The sequence below is a fragment of the Drosophila hydei genome, unplaced genomic scaffold (genome assembly GCF_003285905.1).
Source record: "Drosophila hydei strain 15085-1641.00,03,60 unplaced genomic scaffold, DhydRS2 tig00008135-arrow-pilon, whole genome shotgun sequence".
In the NCBI taxonomy this organism is placed as follows: Eukaryota; Metazoa; Arthropoda; class Insecta; order Diptera; family Drosophilidae; genus Drosophila; species Drosophila hydei.
Genome location: NW_022045844.1, coordinates 1,308,622 through 1,334,609, shown reverse-complemented (window position 1 = coordinate 1,334,609; position 25,988 = coordinate 1,308,622). Strand labels below are relative to the sequence as shown.

The 25,988-nt window shown below is 42.9% G+C and overlaps 3 protein-coding genes across 4 annotated transcripts; 2 read left to right on the top strand and 1 right to left on the bottom strand.

Annotated features, from left to right (window-relative positions):
* Window positions 1–1,416: 1,416 nt before the first annotated feature.
* Window positions 1,417–2,155, bottom strand: LOC111601056. Of its 2 annotated transcripts, none has more exons than XM_023317474.2 (2): window positions 1,954–2,155; window positions 1,417–1,893 (listed from the first exon to the last, which is right to left on the bottom strand). In XM_023317474.2, the coding sequence occupies exons 1-2, from the start codon at window positions 2,084–2,086 to the stop codon at window positions 1,718–1,720; spliced, it is 309 nt and encodes a 102-aa protein (XP_023173242.1). In that variant the 5' UTR covers window positions 2,087–2,155; the 3' UTR covers window positions 1,417–1,717. The 2 variants fall into 2 exon arrangements, with proteins under 2 accessions (XP_023173242.1, XP_023173240.1); XM_023317472.2 differs by having other exon boundaries at window positions 1,417–1,896; window positions 1,954–2,154.
* A 7,366-nt stretch (window positions 2,156–9,521) lies between these two features.
* Window positions 9,522–14,347, top strand: LOC111601077 (forkhead box protein biniou). Its single transcript, XM_030225622.1, has 5 exons — window positions 9,522–10,287; window positions 10,354–10,768; window positions 12,968–13,244; window positions 13,309–13,672; window positions 13,986–14,347. The coding sequence occupies exons 1-5, from the start codon at window positions 9,675–9,677 to the stop codon at window positions 14,240–14,242; spliced, it is 1,926 nt and encodes a 641-aa protein (XP_030081482.1). The 5' UTR covers window positions 9,522–9,674; the 3' UTR covers window positions 14,243–14,347.
* Window positions 14,348–22,376: 8,029 nt separating this feature from the next.
* On the top strand, window positions 22,377–24,131 carry LOC111601051 (fork head domain-containing protein crocodile). Its single transcript, XM_023317468.2, has one exon. It carries the CDS (start codon window positions 22,528–22,530, stop codon window positions 24,040–24,042), a length of 1,515 nt encoding a protein of 504 aa, XP_023173236.2. The 5' UTR covers window positions 22,377–22,527; the 3' UTR covers window positions 24,043–24,131.
* Window positions 24,132–25,988: the final 1,857 nt, after the last annotated feature.

Below are 25,988 nucleotides of genomic sequence, written 5' to 3'. Positions count from 1 at the left end.
TAAAGCAAACAGCAACAACAACAACAATGCACACATCAGCAGCGGCAGCAGCAACAACAAAAATAACAACTACAGTTAAAGGATGGCAAGGCCTTGAAATAGATATGAGCATACGTATGTGTGTCTTTGTTGTTGTTGTACTGGTCGCTCTCCCACACCTATACCCACACACACACGCATACAGACACCGTTTAGCACATGTGTTGCCAGATTGCCAGGGCAAACTCAAGATTAAGATTAATTTCGTCGATAATTTGAAAGAGAAAAAAAACACTTTTGGAAAACTTTGCGTAGCGGCGTTTTATGCGTTGAAAGGTTGAGCAGACACACGGCGGCTGTTCATCTGGTATCTGGAAACTGGCTATGGATGTGCTCCACACTCAGCCGTGGCTCCATAGCCTTTAGACACACTCGTGATGGATGCTCGACCGCCCGTCGATCGTCGACTGCGTCAATCGCTTTGATTTTCGGCACTTTACAAAGCCGTCGAGCAAGTCAATGGGCTGACAACTACAGAAAATAAATACCTAAAAAGAAGTGAAGAGTTAGCATATATAAATACTAGCAAAAATACTAATACTGGAAATAGTTGCGACATTCCAGCTGGAAAGATTTTACTGTTCATTGGAATGGCCGGCCAAACGGGGGCCCAAAATCGTAAAACTGGGAAATATGTGCAAGTATTTAACTAAAATTAGCAGCATTCAATTTGTTTACATTGAAAAAGTAATAATTACCCAAAATACAGAGAGCCTAAGAAGACAAAAATGCGCTGTATACAATCACACACACATACACAGCGAGCTATGGGTCGATCGATCGGTTGGCTCCTAGACCCAAGTACAGATGAAAAAAAAAACGAAAAAAAAACGAAAAAACGAGGAAAAGTATTTCGACTGTTGAGTCGGTAGTCGACACAAGTGCGGCCCGTGTCGAGATTTGGTGTTGTTTACATTAGCCATAGGGAAAAGCGAATCGTGCATGGCCATACGGCTGCAACCTGCCCGGGAATGGGGCAGGGAATCCGGGCTGCAGTAGCAGCAGGAAACAAATATCAGTGGCAGTGCAATTGAATTGCCATAAAAACTGATGCTTTGGCTCTCGAGTCTGGGTGTGAAATTTATGAATTCCCGTTCCAGCAGCAGCAGCAGCAGCAGCCGCCGCAGCTTGTCGAATACTTTTGTCATGGATGGCAGTGATCAGAGATCAGAGATCAGAGATCGGAGCTACGTGGGAGCTTTTAAGCACCTGCCAGCTGATAGAATGCAGTTTTCCAGCGAAAAGTGCAATAATTATTTCCAATTGGCTTTTCTCTATTTTGCGCCAATTGGTTTTAGTATATATCTGATCTAGATCCGATTTGTTCGGCGTCGCCAGGCTTGCCAGGCGGCAGCAGCAGTCTCAAAGCAATAAAATATTCATGCAACTACACAGTCTTTATTTTATCACTCTTTATGGTTTTCATTCTTTACTCTTCGTGTTAGCTCCCCGCTGGCCAGCTATTTTGGCTTGGATCTGACTCGTTGCTTTATGGCTTTATAATGTCTAGAGCGTTGCGTTTTATGATCTCCGTGTTTTCTGCTATCCAGTGAGCAAAACACTATATAAGTGATTCATGTTGCTCTATTATGTGATACGATTTGACTGGGCGCCTCTATTTGGTCAGTTTCTTAAAAATTAGAAAATTCTTCGTTCCGAAACGCAATACAAATACAGCTCATTTTTTTTTGCAGGGATCTTTCTGACCATCTTTCGGACTATCTTTCTTCTTCTGACTCTTCGCCCCCAACTTCTTGTCGTCCTTTTTCTTGCTCTTCTTCTCGCCCTTCTTCTCTCCCTCCTTCTCCCCCTTCGCGCCCTTCTTATCACCCTTGCAACGAGGACCGAACGACTCTTCTTTATTCCAATCGTTAATATCAGTTTAAACTTTTATGTGATTCTTGTTCTACTTACGCTTCGTTGGACAATTCTGCTCATGAAATTCGATACTTTTCAGATATCTCACTGCGCTGAGCCTCACATTGGCACAGAGCACTTGGAAGCCGTTCCTCAAACTGAGCGCGGCGATTTTTGGGAAACGTTCCATTTGATTATATTTAGAATTTTGTATTATGCCTTCTTAAAACATATCGGTAAAGAGAACTAAACGTGCTTTTACACTAGCTTCCATAAGTCAATTCCCCAGGCACTTTTCTTAGCTTGCTATGTTTTGGAATTACATCTCGGTATGCATGAGAGCTCAACAGACTTCGCAGATTCGGTTGGATCTCTATAAAAATTGTTTGCACATTGGAGGCTTCAACTCATTTAGCCTGCTGTCAGAGCTGAAGTTTTTCTATATAGTTTGACGAACGGCCAACAGTTTCGAAGAGCCTTTACTATTTCTAGCAAATAAATCGAAAGTTTTTCAATTTCCTTGAAATTCTACTAATTACCAAAACATGGACCAATTCGTATTAGAAATCTTTAGATTAATAACTGAGCTGACATGTGTCAGACGCTGGAGATGTTGTGGCTCGGGTTTTGCTGTTTGAAATTTGGGTATTGGATTACACGCCCGACTCCGCTACCGGATCTCAAGTGCCGGCCACACATTGCCGAAAACCCGAGTCCGAGCATCAAGTGTGGACCGCAGCGACAATGTCTGGGGGACGATGCCATGTCAAAATATTTGTCAGCGCCTCGTTTTACGCCGTACAATTACGACGGACTGCCGCTGCGTCAGGATGTCGCCTGTAATTAACCCAAATTTACATATATATGCGTTGTGATCGCCCCCTGCGAGCCACTTGACATGCAATGCATTGTTAGTCGTTACTATAACATATATATATATATATATCATTTCATTCCCTGGCCGACTCTGTGGCATTCCACAATTTTCATTTATCAGCGTCGTTTGGATGCCTAGAGACGTTGATCTTGGGAGGACTGACAATCATGGCTGGAGCACTGTGTTCCAATTCCTTGAAGACATATACGATCAAACATGCCACATGCCACATGCCACACAGGTGCGCTGCCCCGCAAGGCCAACAGCAACGAGTTGAACAAACAGCAACAACGACGCGGCGCAATAAAAAAAGTGTGGGAAGAGCTTGAATAAAAAATGTACAAGAGCCAAGAACAAAGCGAAATATGTGAGCGACAACAGCAACAACATGCAGAGCAGCAACAGCAACGGCAACAGCAACAGCAACGGCAATAATGCCAAACCCAAGAGCAATTACCAAGAAGCAATGAGGACAATACGCGTCGATTGAAATGAAACAGATGCCAAAAGTTCGAAGATCGAAGATCGGCTGCAGGCAGCAGCAGCAGCAGCCGGCGCAGCAGCTACAGCTACATCAATGGGCGCAGTCTTGGCTTGCCACATGCCACACATTTGACTTCGACACTTATCACACAATCAGCGAAATTTAGCCCGAGCTGCTGGCATTGCAAAATTTGTAATTTACATAGTTGGCTGAAGATCATTTCTGTTGCTGCTTCCTGTTTTCTCTTCCTTGCGCACAGCATTTTCCATTTTCCATTTTCCATTTCCATTTGCATGTTCACCTTTCCGCGTGAGTCAACGGATTTTTAAGTGCCGGCTATTAAAGCAAAAGCTAAACAAAACCCCAAACCAAGTGCCAAGTAAAAATCACTTTTGTGAGCCTCAACGAACTCGACTGTCCGTCGGCTGCCTTTAAAAGTATTTGGCTTTATTTCCTCTCTCTCTCTCTCTTTCTTTCTTAATTTTCTGTTCAATTTGGCGCAATTATTGCGCACCAAATAGTCTATAAATTGTTGGATTTTATTGCGCCAGCTTCGACAGCTGAATGCCGCAGCAAATGCCCCATTCAGCTGGGACTGCCCGTTGCGTGCGCTCCCCCTCCTCCTCTCCCTCTCCCACTCTGTCTATCTCGCTCTCCCTCTTTTATTATATTGCCACAGTTTGCATGGTAGTTTGGCAATGGCATCCAGATCGCACAATAACTGGCAGCTGGCAGCCAAACACACGTCGTGTTGGCCATCTTGCGCAAATGTCGGCGACGGCAGTGGCAGCGGCAGCGACAGCGACGTCGACAGCGGCGGCCATTTTGAAATTGGAAATTTGAAATTGTAATCCGGTGAGGCAAGGTGTTTATGGCCACGCTGTCGCTATTTGAGTGCCAAGTGTGGCAACATTCCGGCCAGCATGACGACTGACTCCATAAGCAACTCTTGGCCAAAACTTATAAAATTCATAAAAAGCAAGTTTTAAGCGAGCTCAGGAAATGCATATGACTTGACTAGGTGAAGAACTTGAGCAGAGATCTATAAATGACTTGAAAAGCTATATTATGATCTAGTTGTGATCAGCTTTTTAATGAATTAACTTAAGCACAATAATCGTATAAAGCGGCTCTTAAATGTTAAAGATCTTGAGAGCAGGTGTAAGTAGTAGAGGTAGGTAGGAATGCTTGATAAACTGAATTTTTTTAAATAGCTTGAAATTAAATTTTAAAATGTTTTTTAATTATGAGTTAAATTATATAATAAATAAAATTCTTTACAGAAATTTCTAAAGACTCAAAATTATCCAAGTAAAATTATCCAAGTAGAATATAGGAGTGCTTGGCAAGCTGTCTTATGATCTGGTTATGATAGCTGTTTAATATTTAAATGTGGTAAATTAATTATTTAAATAATTATTAAAGCTTAACAATGCTAAAGATTGCCTGATAAAGTTGCTTATATTATTTTAATTTAAATTTAAAATGAAATAAAATTTAAAAAATAAAATAAAATTCTAATTGAATTAGATTTTAAGTGCATATGATTTCTCGTTATCTTTCTCACGATACCTTTGATCTTAGCTCTCATGTTAGATACTTACATACGATTATTATCTGATAATCTCTATAGTCTCTATATCACTCGATTTGCTGTTCGTTAATTGAGTTTTTAAGCAATTCAATTGGTCAGCTAGGCAGCGCAGATGCCAATTCAAACAGTGGGGAGCTACCTATCGATGATCAGAGCCATTATCAGTTATTGAGTCTTCACAGTCAGCTCTGATAATTAGTTTATATAACTCAATGACTAAGCATAATAAGCTTTTTATATGAAAATTCTTTTCGTTATAAACATTTGTTGTATTTGTTCTTCGCTCTCACTTTACTGTTTATAAGTCTATTTATTGCGTTGGTCTGTCACCAGGTTTTATCCAAACAGAATTCCATAAGCAATTCCCTACTTAGCGCCCAAGCGAACGCTAAAATATCGCATAAATATTTACAAAGAGAAAAGTCGTGGGAAAAAACAATAACAAAATGGTCTTATATATTTAAAAAACAAGTACGTATATACTGTTTCCATGTGGATAATGCGTTCCACATAAAGTGGCCGCAACACGTGATTCCATTTCTGCACAAAAGCTGGGGGCATAAACAAATCCTGGAATCTACTTATGAAGACATTAAACCTAACTATTTGGTTAGATCTGAGCTACAAATTGCAGCAGCACAAGTCTAAATATTTAAACAAAGAAACGAGCACAAGCGAGACAGACAGAGAGAGAGAGAGAGAGAGAGAGGGAGAGGGATATAGCGAGTGGGAACAAATCTTAACTATAGACTGCATAATTTTGCTCGCAGCAGCTGTGTGTAAATATTTTGAATTTTGGACTATTTGATTATTTGTTGTCCGGCGGATCAACTGTTTTAATAAACGTTGCGAGCTGCCAGGCCGCTAGGAGGCGGCGCGAGGCGGCGGCGTGGCAGGTGGCAGGGCGTGGCCGAGGAAGCTGCAATTGTTTGCTTATGCCCGATTGTTGTTGTAGGTCAGTGTGCAAAAACAAATGCGCCGCAGCTCCAATGGAAGAGGAAGACTGGGGGAGGGGGCGTGGTTGCGTTCGCGAGAGGCGGCAAAGGAATCGTGTGTTTAGAGTGTGTTTAATTGTTAAATGTTTATTAAACTACAGCACGAGGCAAGTTTAAACAATGCTGGCCATGGCCGGCATTTGGTATTGTTTGGTATTCTTTTGCATTACCCAGAAGAAGAGAGAGAGGGAGAGGGAGAGGGAGAGAAGGAGTAAGAGAGAGGCAGAGCATCGCTGAATCAATGGGATCGCCGCTTTGTGTACTACAACTCAACTTGGTGCAGACGGCGGACGCGTCGTATACATAATTTTGTTTACAAACGTCCATAATAGTAAACAATTTGGCCATTTAATAACATTAACATTAAATTAAAAGCAAAACAAACGCCGTACAAGAAGCCCAGCACAACAACAGCAACAACAACAAGAGAGCAAAAATATCAAGTGAGATGAATTGTATATGCTTATCTTTATTATGATTATTTGAACTTGAAACAGAAAAGAACGAATTGCTGATGACGACTTTTGTTTGGGAATTCCCTGAACACAGGCTGGATAATAGAGCTAGTACGGGGAGTGAGAGAGCGAGAGAGAGGGAGAGGGAGGCAACTGCCAGCGGACCACACAAGTTCCGCTGTGAGTTGCCTTTGGCGGAACTGTTGACCCAGTTAATATGACGCACTGTTTGGCTTTGCCTTGGAATCGGAATGGCTATAAATACAAGGCGCGATGGCATGTCAAAGAAATTTCGATCCGGCCAAATGGCTAAACATTTGGCCAGAAAGTGAAAAGTGTATCAAGGAAATGCGACAGGAAAATAGCTGAAAACAGAGTAAAATCAAAGAAAAACTATGAAATTTGTATACAAATTAAAATATTTTCAACTCTTTCAATTGATTTATTGCCGTTGTTGTTTTCGATCAATTTTTGTGCGCTCTGTGCATTTTGGTCAATGTCATTTAGTAGGAAAAACGATTTCTTTTCAATCTTCTCTCGCACCTGGGCAATTAATTAATCGCCAGAGCCGGAGCCGCAGCCGCAGCAGCAGCAGCAGCAGCAGCCATAGGCCAATCGGAATTGTATTGTTTCGGATGCCTGTTTAATTTATTCCTCACTCACAATAAATTCCACTTTTTTTCTTTCTTCTGGATGTGCAGCAACGAAAACAGCACGCAAAAACCGAAATAAGAAATAATAATAATCAAACGTAAAAATAATTTATGGCCTGTCCGCAGAGACCAGCAGAAAAATGGCTAAAGGCGCACATATATATGCATATATATATATATATATATATATATATTTGTCTGTAGAAATTGACTTTAAATGCTGTGCTGAAAAACGCTCCCCAATTGCCCCCACAATTGTTGTTGTTGCTTTGCGGTTATTGTCTGCGAGTTCCGCGAAAAATTCTCTGAAATGGCGAGTGCTTCGGCAAATTGTCTGCTTGTGATATATTTGCCAAACGAAATTAAAATATCTTTCGGGCCACGCAAAAGTCAAATAAAATTCCCCAAAAAAAGGCACAAGAAAATAATAAGAATCGATTATATAGCTAACAAAATGTGCGCTGTTGTTGCCCCCAGCGCCAATCGCGCCTGACGCGTTCGACAAATAGAATTCGTTTAATGTAAACAAAACTCCGCCTTCGTGTGCCGCTCTCTCTCTTTCTCTCTGTGTGTGTGTGGGGATTGAAACGTTGCCCGATCTCTTGGCAGCGAAAAAAAAAACAAGTTGCGTGCGGAGCGCAGAGAGCGGCCTCGTCGCCATCGTCAACGTCGTCACGGTCGCGAGTCGGCGTAGTGCTGACAGCAATGGCGGCACTCAGGGAGCAGCCACAATGCATGCAGCAGTCAGAGACCCAGGTCCGGACCCGAACCGAACCATACAGCCATACAGAGAGCGACTAAATCAATTAACAGCTCGTTTGAATGCCGCGCCAGCATTGGGAACAACGGCCATCGGTTTACTCTCCATGAGTGGCAAATGTTAATTCATTTGCCGTAATTGGGGCTTCGAGATCTGGGTTTCCCAACTATTTATTAACTGTTGACTGTGCCAGAAACAGGCGACCGACATGCTCGACGTGGCCACAAGATCTCTATGCCAATGATGTCTCTTATTCTAGGAAATATTTAAGACTCTATGCCATACGCATAACAAGTTTCGTTGCTTATGTAAAGGAATTTTCTTAAATATTAATTTATTTACTTGACTTTTGTATTGAAGGGAGAGCTATAGAAGGTATGGACTTTGCTGAAGTATGTTTTGATTGGGCATATTTTAATTAACATATTAAATTCAGCAGCAATTTAGAGGCACTTGACAGAATTATGCAATGGACTTTTCATTTTTAAAGGTCGAATTTCATATTTTATTTGAATGATTTTCGATTGTTTCCGATGTGACTGCAATTCTCAATTTGATAGAATTTGAATGTTATGCCTTAAATGTTCTACTTTTATTAAGCTTTAGCCACAATTGCAATCTTCAGTCAAAAAAAAGTGGAAAATAAATTGAATGTCTAATTAATATAGATGACAATTCATATACAACATGAATTCAGTTTTGAAATTTAACTAGTTACTAAGCCAGATTGAATTGTAACAGAAAATATACAAAAGACTTCAAATAATTATCTACGAACTGTTGAAACTATTAAGAAATCCAAGCACAATAGTTAGTTCGTAATGAAGTCACTCCAAGATATCTAAACAAGCCGAAAGCCCTCTAAGAAATCTGCAAACACAGCAATGGACACTTAACTAGACTCATCCAACATCACTTGGCTCTCAGCCCATGCAACAGCAGCTTGCTTGATTATAGCCACTAGACTATATATTGATACTTATCATAATTAGCTTAACTCACATTAACCTGCTCTTATTCAGCACCAACTCAAGTTACAGTACAAAAACAATCGCTTCATGACATTCAAGACAATCGCAGCGACATCGGAAGCATTAAAGTCCATAAAGGCAGCTTTGCCTAAGCCCGACTATATATTGTCTATAGAACTATATGACAACCAATGAACACAGAAGTCAGAATACGTCTGAGTGTCTATATCCGCGTTTCTCTATATAAATATATAAACGACTTGAAGTGGAAATTCTGGCCAGTTTTTAGGGTAGCTTCAAGTCGAATAATTAATGATGCCTACACATATATATAGTATTCACAAATGTATATAATCCCATTGAAGAACGAAATAGTAGTCAACTGTATCGTTTGGCCAACTCGCTCGGATTGCAGCACTTCAGAGTCAAAGAGCTGGCCGTTCGCTGCCTGTTCCTGGATATTTGGCATGCCAAGGCGTAGACCAGGCTCCAATGGCGCTAACCACAGATGTGTCACATAAATGCCAACAATTGTGTGATCTCTGTAGCAAGAGCGAGAGCAAGAGCAAGAGCGAGAAGCAGCGCAGCAAATGCCAGGCCAATTAGCTGCAAGTCGAATTGGAAAGGCGAGAGAGAAAGAGCGAGGGCGAGGGCGGGAGTGCGAGTGAGAGTGAGAGTGAGACTGAGAGCGCATTTGCGTAAGGCGTAGGCGAACTAAAAAAAGAATATGTTCCGATCAAGTGGAGCGGAGCGTCGTCCGGCGAGGCCCGAGCACTATTCAGAGCGACGAGAACGCTGAGATCGCAAGCAGCTTGCAGTTAGTCGAGCATAGCGAAGCCGCGTGGTTGTTTCACCAAACACAACGGATAAAACTGAAAGTAGAAACGGGCAACTAAGCAAAAAGTGTGAACTGTGAACTGTGAACTGTGAACTGAAACAGCTAAACAGCAAAGGCTTCGATCGATTAGAAAGCAGAGCAAGTGAGCGAAATGATCAAAAGCGAGGAAGTGCCATCGGAGCTGAACAGCCGCACGATGGTCGTAGATCCACTGGGTGGCTTTGTGAGTGGCTCGCACTATCACCCACATCACACGCATCATCCGCTGAGCAGCGGTGCCCAGCATCTGCATGCACACACCTTCACGCATCACACACCTTCGCATTTGTATCGCGGTGGGAATACGCTGCCCGCTGGCAATTTCCAAGTGATGGGCGGCGATTCGCCCACAGAGCTGGTGGATGAGAAGCCAAACATTAGCTATATGGAGCGCAAGTACTATGCGCCCACGTTGGATGCCACCAACGGCAACGTCACGCCCACCGCACAGCACTATGGGCTGAGTGCGCTGCACAGCATGGGCACGCCGCCGGCATCGTCGAGTCCGATTCCGCCGTATGGCGTGCTAATGCCAGCCCATTCCGTTGGCTCGGTATCGCCCAATTCCAGCTCCAAGACGCCCACCGACCAGGATATGTGCATCAGCTCTTCAGTGGTGAAGCCCTTGCAGCTCCAGCACATCAACCATCAGTATGCCTCCACCATCAAGTACTGCACCAACAATACCATAGTCAGCGCCAACGACTACCATCAGCTGACGATGCATGAATCGGAGCAGCAGCAGCAGCAACAACAGCAACAACAGCAACATCAGCAACAGCAGCAACAACAACAGCAGCAGCAGCAACAGCAGCAACAGCAGCATCAGCAGCAGCAGCAGCAACACTCTCCCGGCGGCTACTTGCAACGCCACTCCGCCTCGCCCAACCAGGTCATGGCGAATAGCCACGGACATGGCTTGCCTGTGCTGAACTACTCGAGTGCCAGCTCCTCGCCTGCCAAGTCGCTCAACGGCTCCGAAACGACAGCCACAAGCGCAGCTCACGAAAGCGCCAGCGCACAGCAGTCGAAGGTGAGCGGCTCCAGTGGCCCAGACAACAGCACGCCGGACACCACCAAGAAGTCCGGCACTCGGCGTCCCGAGAAACCAGCCTTAAGCTACATCAACATGATCGGGCACGCCATCAAGGAGTCGCCCACTGGCAAGCTGACGCTCAGCGAGATCTACGCATATCTACAGAAGAGGTGGGTACCATAACTGCAGCTCAGACATATGTATATAGACTTATATATATATATATGTATATATATTTGAAATCGAGCTCTGGCGATCAAGTCCCATTGTTATAAAATTTTAACCACTTGAGATTGAGGCGTAGTATTGAATGTCGTCCAACATATGTGAAGCTGAAGAGTTTGAAAGGCTTTTAGTGTCGTGGCTCCCAGAAAGCAGAAAGCAGCTCCAATGTCAAAAGTTATTGAAATTTATAGAAATGGAGTTTTAAAACAATAGTAATACTAATGGAATTTCATATGACTATAACATAAGATCATTTCATAGACTCTCAATTCAATAGAAATCAATTACAAATTTAGGACCTTAAGCTAAAATAAAATAAGTTTTTGCTTCTTATTTGACTAACAGCATGTTTCGTGCTTCATTCCGAAAAATTACCATACTAGAACTATGACAACTCTTTGATAAATATTCATGTTAATAAGTGTTACGATACAGAACCAAACACAGTAAAAAAGCATCAAACTTTTGTTTGCTTGGGGTATTCGTGTTGTTCATAAGACAGAAAAAAAAATTATTAATAGTAAAAATATTACATAATATATTCTGATGGCTTGTGAAAAACTGATTGAAGCTCTACTGTAACAGATTATATATATATCATAAATAAATAGATATGTAGCCTTGCTTTTATTTAAGAGGAAACTATTATAGCTTCTAAGCTAGGAAGGCAACAGTCGCAGACAGAGATTGTCAACTTCGACCTTATAAAGTATCTCCTTCTCTCTCTCTCTCTCTCTCTCTCTCTCTCTATTAGTATATAGGGGCTTATCTGCATTTCTTTCTCTTTCTCTCTCTCTCTTTCTCTCTCTGTCTCTCTACGAGTATATCCAGATGTACCTCTCACTCTCTATCTGTTTTTTCTCTCTCTCTCCCTATTAGTATATAGATATTTCTCTATTTCTGTTTTTCTGTCTCTATGACTCTCTCTCTCTCTCTCTCTGCAGAGATTTTTCTATCTCTGACTTTCTTAATCTTCCTTTCTGCATCTCAATATCTATCTCTCTTCCTCGCTATAAAGATTCCTCTTTCTCTCATACAATATTTGTCTCTCTGCATTTCACTCTTTCTCACTATAAATCTATACCTATCTTTAGCCCTGTCTCTCTTTCTCCTTGTCTAGTCTCTATTTTATAACTACTTATTATATATCGTAAGCAGCTTAATTCAAATTACGGATAACTCAACAAATCTACAAAAATTGAACAAATGCAATTGGACGCAAAGAACTTAAAGCTGAGAGAGTCTCAGAGTTGGGCATGCATATTGTTATGTGCTGGAGAGAGATAGCGAATAAGGAACGTTCATTATTTTTATTTTATTTTATTTTTTTTTTTAAATAAATAAAAGTAAAAGTCGTTTTGTCTAAACATTCTGGTTAAGAGCCCTAAAAGTAGCTCAGCTCTTGGCTCTTATCGGCCATTGCATTCCCAAGCGCTGAAAGCAGCGACAGAATCTCAAGTAACCAGCTGGGACCCGTTACCGACATCGACACCCAGCCACCGGGCACCGGACACAGATATAGCCAACACGAGAGGGGCAGGCAGGCAGAGGGTAGGGGGGAGATTGGAGACTGGAGATTGGCGAGGCACCTAAAAGTGTTTCGATTTTCATGTGTCGCTTGCGTTTATTTACTTGCCTCCGATATTATTTAGTCAACAAAAATATGAGCAGCTCCCCCAACCCAAAGCCAGAACAAGTTCGAGCTCACGAGCCCACGCTGTAGCTCTCTGGCAGGCGCATCCTTTTGATTGCTCATATTTCCCAGCGCATGGCACTTTATACATGCATATCGCAATATATGTGTGTTTGGATATTGGCGACGCTCACGACTGGGAACCAGACAAGGGCGGAGCGGAACGGGCCCTGGCAACGCTTCAATGCGAAATGCGTGAGAGGATTTAGCGCTGACAACGATTGTTTGTTGTTGCCCATGTCTGTGGGCCCGAAAGTTTTTTAATTGACTTTTGTGACGGATACTCAAAGCTCATTAGAATATGCGCACGAGCAGAGGGGCAGAGCGAGGGGCCTAGTACGGAGGCTATTGGATGTGCAGCTGAAATCAATTACTTATATAAATAAACTGTATCTGTATCTGTATCTCTATCTGTATCTCTATCTGTATCTCTATCTGTATCTGCTTGCAGTTATGAATTCTTTCGCGGACCCTACGTGGGCTGGAAGAACTCGGTGCGTCACAATCTCAGCCTGAACGAGTGCTTCAAGAAGCTGCCCAAGGGCATGGGCGTCGGCAAGCCCGGCAAGGGCAACTACTGGACCATTGATGAGAACTCGGCGCACTTGTTCGAGGACGAGGGCAGTCTGCGACGTCGTCCACGCGGCTATCGCTCCAAGATCAAGGTCAAAACGTATCCAGTCAATGCGAACAGCTTCTACAGCGGCAGCTACGCCGACGCGGGCATGGTGAGCTTTCGAGATTCCGTTATATCCCAGTCAAATATCTTATTTACTTTTTACCCACCTGCAGGACAATGCCAACTTCTATGCAACGCCCGCCTATGCCAGTTACGATTACAGCGCTGCAGCTGCCGGTCCTTCGGCTGCGCAGGGCTTCAGCGATGCCTGGAACGTGCATGCGGCTCACAGTGGAGCGCCATCTGTTGGCGTCGGCACGCTGCCACAGTACTCGAACATCACCTGCCTCACGGCAGTGGGTAACAATCTGAATGGCTCTCCCACTCCCCCGTTGGCACACACGGCTCTTGGCATGTCCTCGACGGTGGGCCCCTCCAGCTCGCCAGTGGCGGCGCTTCAAAGTGATTATGCGCCAGCCGCCAGTCTCGTGGCTGCTGGCTACTCCTATACAACAAGTGGCAGCGGCTTGGATAACGGTAAGTGCCCCACTGAGCCAGTGCGTCGCGCTCTCTGCCTGGGTGTTCCTGTCAATCAGAGCCGTTTAATCGCTCGCTGAGTTCACAGGGTGTGCGTGTGTGCGGGGCATTTTGATCTCGAATTACCACCGCATAGCAACACATGGTACGAGTTTTATTGCTGTCGCTGTCGACATCGTCGTCGCCGTCGCCGTCGCCGTCAAAGTCAGCGGCAGCATCGGCGTCTCGGCACTGTGTGAATTTTAACGCCAGATCATAAAAAACGCTTTTTAATCGTGTCTTGTTTGTTTCCTCTACTTGGGCTATTTCGCAGGTCTGCGCTCCATGTCGCTGCAGCAGCTGCCAGCATTGTCCTCCATACAGACGGGTCAGTCGCAGTCGCATCATCATCATCATTCACATCATTCGCATCACCCGCATCATGGAAGCATGACGCCGCCGCCATCTCAATCGGGCAACCATGCCACCGATCGCTCGCCAATCGATTTCAAACCGGTTTACCTGCCCATGACTCCGCCTCCGACTGCAGTGAATGGCGGCTACTATGAGACAATCAAATATTCAAATTAGCCTAGCCAAATCTGATTAGCCATATAGCCGTCTACATATATGAGTTATTTTGCATTATTACCTCAAAGGATAATCAATCTATAAGTGTTAGCCCTTAAGTAGTTGCCGACAAAGTTAGTTGCTTAGTGCGTAAACAAAATGAATTATTATCAAATAAAATATATCATATAATTAGCAAGTATTTATAAAGCAAATAGTCAAGCATTGTTTGTGATCAAGCTGTTCAAATTTTCTATAAATATCTTCGACTGGCAGATGCCCTATAATCAATTCTACTCACTAAAATATGCATAGGTGCAACATCCGTTTCTATCTTTCTTTGCTACTATTCTCTGCATATAAGCTTATTAATATACAACAAAAAAAAACAGTTGATATTAAATATATATTTGCATAAAAACAAAAATGTTTCATTAAGCTTTTTGATAAATGATTATATTTAAAAACAGTTTGAGATATTTTTAAATGTTAAAAAAGATGGCAAGCAAGCCAGCTTATGAATATATATTTAAATTATAAATTATCTGAAACAATAATAATTCGCAAGCACATTTAAAAGTCGCGCGCAATGTGCAGACGAGTAGATCGTCAATTGCTCACAGCCAACTTCAACAGAGCAGCATAATTGCGTACTGCGAAGTTGGCTGTGCTGCGTGAAGTGGTGAAGCGTTAAGCAGTGTGCGCAAAGCAGTGCACTGCTCAAACATGCGCTGCTTGAAAACAGACATTATGTATAGTTTAATAAGATATATTTTGACCAATCTGGCAACACTACATACAATTTGAATTCATTAGTTGAGTTTAAATTTACATTTGCGCGCCTATTTAACGGAAAACTGCGAGTGTATAGATAAATTTTATGGTTTACAAATGTGGACGAAGAAATATAAAAATTGAGCTAGAGTTAATTTTTCTATATAACTGCGTTTCTCTGAAAAGTTTGGTATACGTTGAATATTTAATTTATTGATAGGTAGTATTAATATTATATTATTTGCAGCTTAAGAGATACATCATGTATTGAAATATTATTAATAATAAATTATCTCTGAGCATTGCTGATTACCCACTCAAGAAGCGAACTAACCAGATCAGAGGATAATAATATTCGCTCAGTATCTAAATCTGATTCCAGGCACATGCCCACCACATTGTTCTAGAGATTAGCAATCCAATTATTCAGTTAATTGTCTCACCTTTATGGGCAAATTAAAATCTCATACGGAGTCAAATGGAACACAGTGCAAGGGCCAACCCAACGTGAGCCTTTGAACTGACCATTGTGCGGGCCAAAAGGTAAAGGCAGCAGCAATCGCATCAAGAAGTCGTCGCCATTGATAATTATCGCCAGAGACGAAGACGGGGATGAAGCTAAGCATCACGATGAGGATGAGCTTGAGGATGAGGACTAGGACGTGGACAAGGGAGACTCAATCTTAGCAAAACCAAAAGACAAACAGTGAAACGGCAGTCGAGGTAACTTTTGAGTGAAAAATTTTACAGTCAAAGGATAATCGGGATTAAATCTTCTTGAAAAGTTAATGTTTACACACGCACCTACCGTTGGCGATGCGCCGATGACAGCGGCAAAAGGCAGCAAAAAAAAAGAAAAAGAAAAAAGATGCAAAAATTATGAAAATATTGTCACAAGTGCTGCAGCCAGCGCTGTGTCGTCCAGCGACTGCAACGACGGCAGCAGCATTCGCAGTGGCAGGACAATTGCAGGCGGCAATCAAAACATGCAATTGTCCTTTTTCGTTCCGTTGCGAATCGAACTGAGAGCTGAGGCCGAGCCGTCGTAAGAGGATTTGTGCGTCAAATAAACACACGAACGAACGAACAGAGCCACAATCGAAGCCAGGCCAAGGCCCAGGCCCATGGCCGGGCCCAGGACAACGGTCAGAGCGGTTCGGGCAGACTGTGAAAAACCGAAAACCAAATCGAAGATGCAGCAGCAGCAGCAACCGCACCAGCCTATATAAATAAATAAATAAAATGATTTGAACATTTTTAATTTTTGGCAAAAAATACGTTTTTCTTTGCGTTAAAATAAACAGTTTTTTAAAACGTAGTTTTTATTTATTTTAAATTTATGCGAAATTAAAAACGTTTTTCGCAAGGATTTCGAACCGCTGAATGTTTTCATAGGCGCGCATAGCAAATTGCCAGGTTCCAATGCCAGCAACTATCTGCCCCTCTGTCTTTCTGTCTGTCTGTCTGTGAGAGGAAATATTTATCGTATACAACAATAGATAGATAGATCCTTTATGCAGTGAATTCTATTGCCAATTTCGCCGGCTGCCCAATCATTTTACATTCGAATCGTTTACACACAAAGTCTCGAGTATGTCGCGCGTATTTCCCCATATAAATAAACAAAAGTCTTGTTCGAATAACATGGCATGGAATATTTGTTAAATAAACATTAGACCAGCGCAGCAGCAGCAGCAGCAACAGCAACAACAATACGAGTTTAGAGTCTTGAATGGAATAGCTCCGCAGACGGCATTGGAGACGCTGTTTTATGAATGAATTAAGCGCTGTAATGCAAAGTGTTTGAGTTATGCTCGGGCAGGTATAACACATTTCTTCAATGGGTTGTGAATGGCTTGCTGCAGCGTGAGACTCTGAGAACGCATATAAAACTTAATATATGCCAGAAAATTCATTCGGCTGTGCCATTCGTCTCCCTAAACTAGAGTATTCAAATGAACTCTCAGGTCGCAACTGTTTGGATAAGTTCGAACTGGGAAAAGCAATTCGAGAGAAAGTGGTAAAATGTTAATTGCATTAACTTAAAACTTCTAAAATTTCTAGATAAAGTGACTTACTTAAATATTTATTAAGCTTAATTTAAATCCTGATCATTTTCCATTATTTTATGTTTCCTCTTTTCTCTTGATTTCCAAAGTTAGCTTATTCAATGCAGTGGCATTAATATTTCTATTTATTAATAAATATATTCAATTAGCATGTCAATTGAGGATGTCCCCTTCTTTAATTGTGAGCGCACTTCAGTAGCGAAATTTCCGGGAAAAGCGCATTGAACTCATCACTTAGGCAAAAGGTACACACCTCACAGCGCTCCCGTTTTGGCTCGCAGCAGGAGCGTGGCCAGGTCCAGGAGCTGGCTACACCCACACATATAGCCAGCGGCTGACTGCTGGGCAATAAAAACTGTAAAACCGCAAATAAGCCACAAAACCGCAGGACACGCGCGACATAAGCAAAGCATCGCTACAGGGTACCAACAGCTTCCACATCGTCATCCTCATCATCATCATCATTATCGCTCGTGGGGGGGAAAACCGACCATATGAACAGTAGCACGATTTCCGACTGACCGACCGACCGACCGTCGCAGGCCAGGTAAGTTGGCCAGCTAAGCCCTGGCAGCGGGAAATACCCAATCGAATTTCTGCTGGTTTCATTAAGAATTCCCGCGGCGCGCATTAAAGTCTAAACATGCCAACCCCGCAGCCAGAAAAAAGTTTTCCCCTGCTGATCAAGCGCGCTTAAGCATTATGATGATTAGCATCCGGTGATTGGTGTTTTGGCTGACCACCAAAATTGGTGTTCAGGTAGCTTAAGACTTAGCGCCGCCGTCTTGCCATGAATTTCCGCTGCTTTAGGCTTAAAACCGGAAGATTTGCGCCACGATTATGATTGCGATTATGATTAAACTAATAGCGGAAATTTCCCAGCTGCATGCAACCCCTTCAATCCACATCCCACAGCCCGACTCCCACAATCCACACTCACATCAAAGTTCTTGGAATAACAAAACCAAAAATTTGTATCTACAACTAATCTGCTAAATTGGCTATGCAAAAGAACGAACTACGTATGCATAATGAGAGCTCGAACCATATACAAATCATAAATTTTAATGAGTGGCCGATATTGAACAAGCCAACCAACCACCCTACCACCCAACACCATCAACAACAGCCAACACCCCAGCCATTTCAACACCCTTTCACGACCCACCCTGCATACACCCGAAAATGTTATTATCCAACGAGGAAAGCAACCACGAGCCAATGCAGTGTGCAAGCAGTGCAATGAATGCGCCATTGCTGCGCTCTTGGTCTCTCTCACTCTTTGCTGCTTAGCTATGTGTGCAGTGCAGGCCACGCCTTCCATTGGCTGCGCATTCGTCTGTGCATGCGCTTGTGTGTGTGCGCTTGCTCGTTTACATGTGTGTGCGTGCGTGAGTCTACGCTTTATTGGCTCAGCAGAGAAGGCAGCGACGCTGCGTCGCCGCATGCATATTCATGAGAGAGCAGTGAGCAGTGAGCAGCAGCAGCAAGCAGAGCAGCGCCACCGCTCTGTTTGTGTTGGTATACGAGCTGTTCATGTGTGCGTGCGCATATTTCGCCTTATCAGCATTTTTAGGAGTGCGCGTTTTCAACCGAAACATATTTTTCAATTCCTTCTTTTTTGCTAGGAAATTTATTATTGTTGCAGCTTAAATCCTGTTCTCCTGTATGTGTGTGTGTTTGCCTGGTTCAAGTGCCGTTAACTGTCTGATTAGGGCACTTCGTGCACTCAGCGCTTTAAAATAAATATTGTTTTTAGATTACTTCTAGTAAAAATACTAAAATCTGCCCAAAATATAAAAAGGCCAGCAATTGCTAAATTTAATAGGCAATGAGTTGCCATATGGCACTCCCTTTGTTCGTCTCGCCAACTGTCTAAACGCCCCTCACTTGGCTCAACATGTGTTGCAAATTGTCCTCTACTCTCTTAGCTATTAGTCTGGCCGAGCTCCCTTCTCTGTCCCTGCACTAAGTGGACATCTGAAGCGACGCCTGCTCGTCGGCGATCAAATTGAGCGTGCAAAATGGCGAGCTGACATTTTTGACTTTTTTTCTGGCGACAAATGCCCCAACGATTGTGCAAAAGAAATTATATTTCCTAGATATTGACTTGTTATACCCTGAATTCATTTAGAATGGATGATCGGAATAGAAAGTCTATGAAATATGAAAATGTAAATGACTGAATTGATATTTTTATGATCAGCCTTAGTACTAATTTTGATTTGAGATATGTCTAAAGGATGAAGACTATGGAGCTTGGAAATTTCTTCTTCAGCTCGCAGCATGTTTTAGGATATCACTTAGCCGGATACTCCCCAGCAAAGCACTCTTAGATGTTTTTGTTGAAAATGTTTGTCAAATTAATATGTTTCATATGCTAATACCGTGACGAGCGCTGGCATTGCGTAATTTACATTTTTAAATTGATTAAGTTCATCAAACTCTGATATTTAGATGCTGCGAGGCGAAGAGCAGATGAGGTTTAGGATTAATTGTAGATTATGGCATTAGAAGCTAAACAAGATGATGATCGAACTCACTTTTTCTGTCTTTATCTCTTCCTCCACTAACTTTGAATCATATACACTCAACTATATGAGAAAGAGAGAGAGAGAGGGAGAGATAAATGAATGAGCCACCTCAATAGATTCTCATTCATTTATAATCACTTTTACCTATCATTTAATCATATAAACTTGAAGACAAAATGTAGCTGCGCTGCTAAATACTTAAAGTCTGATTAAACTTTCACTGCAATTGGTAAAAATTTGTTGGAGTGCGAGAGATTAAAACAATATTTGCATAGGTCAAATGACAGATAAAATGGAGCGGGAGCACAAGAAACAAGTGCGACGTGAGTCAGGGACTGGAACTGGAATTGAGATGGAGATGGAGATGGAGAGGGAGAGGGAGGGGGAGACGGAGAGGGAGACTGGGTCCCAACTTGGGACAGACGGGCATGGCAACTGCGCAAAAAATAACATGAACTGTGCAAAATGCAGAGACAGACGAAGTCACACACACACACACACACATGGACACTGACAATCAGGGCTCCAATGCCAAAAGACGAAAATTTGTAAAATCAGCAGCGATGTCTGCGACGCCAAAAAGCAAGAAAATGAAATGCGCAAATGGCGCAGCAGAGAGTGAGAGAGAGGGAGAGAAGAATGATAGGGGAAGAGCGAGATGGAGAAGGCGAAACTGTGGAGACGTCGGTGGCACTGCAACCTCATTCGAATTTCAAATGCAGCCAAAGGACTCTTCACTGGAATTGACCGGACATGGACACGGCCTGATGCTTCACATGCACATTCGTGGCGAGCTCTGCATGAGATGTGAGCTCTGGTCCAGCTAAGGTCCTTCATGTCGTCTTCCTGCATGCGGCATGCGGCATGCGGCTCGCATACGAAAAATTATGTTAAAACAATAAAAATATTTGTCAAAATAATGCGATTGCGCTAATAGAGCCAAATATTATTTTTGTATCAATTATCCAGGTTATCGAAATACGCACCGAAAGAGATAGGGCAGCAGAGAAAGAAACGCAGTGGGTTAGATAGAGTGCAGAGCAGTATGATAATATATAACTCTGTGTGGAGCTTTTTTATATGAGCTGCCAATTTATTGAATGCAAATGAAATTTATTATACTTTTAAATTATCACAATATATATTTAACACACACACGCGTGCATATAGCTAAAAGTAAGCAAACAGAACCGTGGGAGAACCCGGTTTGAATCAGTCTGCAACTCAACACACACACAGACACACAAGCACACACACACACACTCACTCGCACACACTTGCCCAAATAAACATATAAAATTTACTTTAAAGCTGACAAAGTCAATAAATATTGTTGTACGAAAAAATATTGTTTCAATAAGCAAAAACCAAATAAAAAAATTGTTTCAATGTGCTCTGCAAAAAAGTGCCTGGGCCCAAAAACAACAACAACAATAACAACGACAAGCGACTATATGTGAAAAAAGTGAGAAAATATGTGTCCAGGAGCACGGGAGGGAAATGCAAGCCAAGGGCTGTCGCTCTTTACATATATGAACAGGGCTAATACAGGTAGCATAGTTAAGAAGCGAAACTCTAGATTAGCTTCATTTAAAAAGCTTTTTGTACTTGTCTTTTGAGCTATAATATTTACGTCGTTTCTAGAATATAATTTAATTATATTTGACTCTAGAATACTATGAAAAGTTGGCAAATTCCAAATCTAGCAAATGTTATAAAGTAATAAGAATATAGCCTAAGTCTTAGCCCGTCCTTTAATCAGCTTTATTTTTTAAATGAAAAAATTGCGCTCACAAATTTATGCGTAAACCAAAACCACATAAAAGTCGCAGTTAGCGCAGCCAAAAGCCACCCACATATTTTTTTTTGGGCACGGAACTTGTCTGCACACCCAGGTGCTACGACAAATATTGCGCTTTCTTTCTAGGCAATGCCAGCAGGAGGAGGTGCGAGCGAGAGCGAGAGCGTTTGGCTAGGCCGCATTTTAAGCATTAGTTTGAACAACATAAATAGAGGCAACGAGGCAGGGTTGCAGGCTCAGACTCTAGCTCAGGCATAGGCTGGCATATATAGTAACTGCTGAAACAACTATTTCCACTTCCACTTCCACTTCCACATCCACATCCACTTCCCACACCCAAAAACAAAGCCAAGCTATACAGAAAAAGTGCCACTTTACAGGGGCGTACGTACAAAATCATGAATGGCGGCCACCTCGTGGTGAATGTGTGTGTGTGTGTGTGAAAGAGAGTATCTCTACGTAGCTGTGTGTGTGAGTGTTTGCGCACACATATAGCTGTAGGTCTTCACTTAGTGACTGCTGCGAATAGAACGTGCTGCTGTCGGTGGTTGGTCACCAACACAAACGCAGCTCCACTCACTGACAGCTACACACACACACAAACGCATTCGCGTCGGCGTCGCAGTCGCTGCCGCTGTCGCTGTCGCTGCCACTGCCGAGATTCGTAGCGCTGCTGCCGCGTCGCATTGACTCGAGCTATATGTTATTTCAGTTACACAGATTCAGTATCAGACGTGTTACTATCCCGAACGGTTCTTCGCCGCTGCGTTGTGCCTGCACGTCCGATGCGATTGCTTGTTGTTGTGTTAGCACACATACAGATACAACTACAGCTACAGCTACAGATACACAAATATTCGCGCACATTGCCACAGCTACAACTTGTTTAAGCAAATATTATTAGAACAAATAATAAACGCGCCGCAGCAACAGCAGCAGCCACAGCAAAAAACAAAAAAAAAAATTAAAACCTCTGTGAAGTGCGCCAAACAAAACACAAACACAAAAAGTAAAGAAAAAGTATTATAGAAGCTGCTTAAAGTTCTTGTGCCTGACAATTTGCAGTGGCGGCTCAGTCCGCAAAACTTAAAATACAGTTATCCCATAGTTAATACCAATATCAATATCATGCACACGCTGTTCAGTGATCAGAACTCTTTCTCCCGCCACTATGCCCAAACGGCCGCCGGCTATACATCCGCCTCGGCGGTGGCAGCCGCCAGCAGCGCCTCGGCGGCGGCAGCGGCCCATTATGCGTACGATCAGTACTCGCGATACCCGTACTCGGCCAGCGCCTACGGATTGGGTGCACCGCATCAGAACAAGGAGATTGTGAAGCCGCCGTACTCGTACATAGCGCTGATCGCCATGGCCATACAGAATGCCTCCGACAAGAAGGTGACACTCAACGGCATCTATCAGTACATCATGGAGAGGTTTCCCTACTATCGGGACAACAAGCAGGGCTGGCAGAACTCCATACGCCACAATCTCAGCCTGAACGAGTGCTTCGTCAAGGTGGCCCGCGACGATAAGAAGCCGGGCAAGGGCTCGTATTGGACGCTAGATCCGGACTCCTACAACATGTTCGACAATGGCTCGTTTCTGCGACGACGTCGTCGCTTCAAGAAGAAGGATGTGATGCGGGAGAAGGAGGAGGCGATCAAGCGCCAGGCCATGATGAACGAAAAGCTGGCCGAGATGAAGCCCCTGAAGCTGATGACCAATGGCATATTGGAAGCCAAACACATGGCCGCCCATGCGGCGCACTTCAAGAAGGAGCCGCTCATGGACTTGGGCTGTCTCAGCGGCAAGGATGTGTCGCATGCAGCCATGCTCAACTCCTGCCACGACAGCCTGGCGCAAATGAACCATTTGACGGGCGGCGTGGAGCATGCCGGCTTCACCGTCGACTCCCTGATGAATGTCTACAATCCGCGCATCCATCACAGCGCTTATCCGTATCATTTGAACGACGACAATCTGACGGTGGCCAGCAGTCAGATGCATCATGTCCATCATGCTGCGGCTGCGCATCACGCCCAGCAGCTGCGACATGTTGCCCACGTTTCACATCCCCTGACGCCGGGCAATGGCAATGGGATACAATCGTCGGGCGCTTCACCCACCACGATCTCAACGCCCCATGGACCAGCGCATGGTGGCTGGTATACGCCGGAGACGCCGCCATCGGAGCCCATTACCAACGGGGCTGGCCAGAGCGGAACGCCCACACATCCCAGCAACAACAATCCCAACCACAACAACAACAACAATAACAACAACAGCATACACAACAACAACAACAACAACAATCCGGCTATCTCCGCCTCGGTGCTGACCAGCAGTCCCAGCTCAGCGCTGGGCTTCCGCGACATGATCTTCGAGCAGAATCAATCCTGCCAGCTGGACACGGGCAGCCCGACGGGCAGCATACAGTCGGCCAGTCCGCCGGCTTCGGCCAGCGTTGCGGCTGCCTCTGCCGCCGCCGCAGCTGCCGTGATAAATAGTCATCATCATCATCATCATCACGTGTCGCACCTGAGCGGGAATCTGGGCAATCTGGGCCAGCTGAGCAACCTCAGCCATTATCGTCCGCATGTGGGTCACTACCAGGAGTATGGCATCAAGTACGGTGTCTAAGGAGGGGGCTAAATGGGCGTGGCCGCTGTGCTCTCTTGTATATTCCTGTAAATATATTTCCAAGCATGATTCACAGCAGCAACAGCAGCCGCAGCAACTGCAGCAGAAAGTATCTCAATGTCAATGAATTTATTATTGTTTTTCATTTTTTTGAATTGTTTTTATTTGTATTTGTATTTAGTGTTTGCTGTTCACACGCTGAAATGTTTTGGCGAATTGCGTATACGATGTGTGGGCCAAGCGAACGCTCACGTATTTAGTTGTTAGTTTTATACAATCTAATAGCATTAAACACTACCATTAATAACTACAATTAACTACTTATTAATAATTGTTATCACTTTAGGGCGTAGTTATGTCTGGTATGCAATTTGTGATGAGTTTTTGCAATGCGATCGATTTTCATTTAGCCAGTAGCAAGTATTTCAAAGGAAACTCCAAATGGAAATGAATATGAAAATTCAATGAAAAGCAAACGATTTAAAACATCATAGTATGATAGTGAATCGCTTAGTAATATTACAATTAACTAGCCTAGCCTACGTAAGCAATAATAAATTATAAATAATTATAAAGCAAAAGCAAATCTATTATCAAATTAGCGTCTAAAACAAAACCGTGTATTAAACCACAAACAGCAAAAAAAGAAAAAAAATATGTTAAAATATCAAAAATGATTGCGAGTTTTATTTCCATCTACACCAGAATCAAAGTTGCACTTCCACATGGCATTGCACGGAAACAGACTTTCAGATGAAATCGATAGCATACGCAAATTCCGATGTCTGGCTACTGATAAAGGAAATATATGTACATATATATATATATATATATATGTATATATGTATATTAGACGCATATTAAATGACCGCTCAGCAGGAAAGAAGAAGCGTTCGCTCAGCTGAATGAATGAATCAGCGTCAAAGAAATATGACAATGGGGAATATCAGATGAACTGCACTTGGTCGTATTGCACGTGCTTCAATACTACTCTCCAGACGGTCTGTGCGTGTCCAATGTTGGCTAAAAGTCCACTGCGCATCAGATTGCAATATGCGACCATAATCAATATTGTGTCTCATCAGACATTGGACATATGCAATATGAAATTCAGCTCTGATAGACTTTAGTTTATTACAAAGATTTGTTTTAATTACATTTTATTATTACAATTAGTTTACGCACTTCAAATATGTGTTACTATAACTTGGCCTCATCTAAGAGTATACGAAATTAAGTCATTTGACTAGCATTTGCTCTGGTATAGTATGATATAGCAATATGGTCCGATATGCCTCTAAGACTAGTTCAGAATGGCTTTCATAATAATCTAACGAAAATCTAAATGAAAAAATAAAAAAAAATATATATATATATATATACATATATATAGTTCTACTTCTGTTGCCAGCTAGAGTTCTCATAGCTCAACATAGATCTGATTCAGCAGTTAACAATAAAAACTTTTAAAAATTGCTGAAAATTTCCTAAATGCTGCCGCAACGTAGCTTTCACTAAAACATTTCCGTTGCTCAACAATAGCCGTGTAAATTGTAAATCTTTAGTTAAAATAACTCACAAGAAATTCCCCAACTAAGCCACGCCTCTAAATGCCAGACAAATGCAGTTAATTGGTAGAAAGTAAAACACAAAAGTGGCATTCGACTGCGAAATGCGTAACGCTAATGATGAGTGCCAAAAAGTGTATTGCTGCGGTGCGCTTATTAGCTGAATCGAGTCGGACCAGTTACCCAACCAATCTAGCGACAACTCCACTGATTAACTGCCAAAAAAAGCAACAACAACAACTGCAACAACAACAGCAAAATGTGTGCTGTGGCTGCTGTCTGTCAACAGTCGCTGATGATGTTGTTCAGCAAAACGTGTGGATTGTTGTCATGGTCTACTCCAGTGTCTGCGCCTCCATTATGCGGCTATCATGAGGC

Coding starts and splice junctions, on each gene's coding strand:
- LOC111601077 (XM_030225622.1), top strand. CDS start 9,675: ATGATCAAAAGCGAGGAAGTGCCATCGGAGCTGAACAGCCGCACGATG. Junction 10,769..12,967: donor TACGCATATCTACAGAAGAG/GTGGGTACCATA, acceptor ATCTGCTTGCAG/TTATGAATTCTTTCGCGGAC. Junction 13,673..13,985: donor TGGCAGCGGCTTGGATAACG/GTAAGTGCCCCA, acceptor GCTATTTCGCAG/GTCTGCGCTCCATGTCGCTG.
- LOC111601051 (XM_023317468.2), top strand. CDS start 22,528: ATGCACACGCTGTTCAGTGATCAGAACTCTTTCTCCCGCCACTATGCC.
- LOC111601056 (XM_023317472.2), bottom strand. CDS start 2,086: ATGGAACGTTTCCCAAAAATCGCCGCGCTCAGTTTGAGGAACGGCTTC. Junction 1,897..1,953: donor GCAGAATTGTCCAACGAAGC/GTAAGTAGAACA, acceptor ATTGGAATAAAG/AAGAGTCGTTCGGTCCTCGT.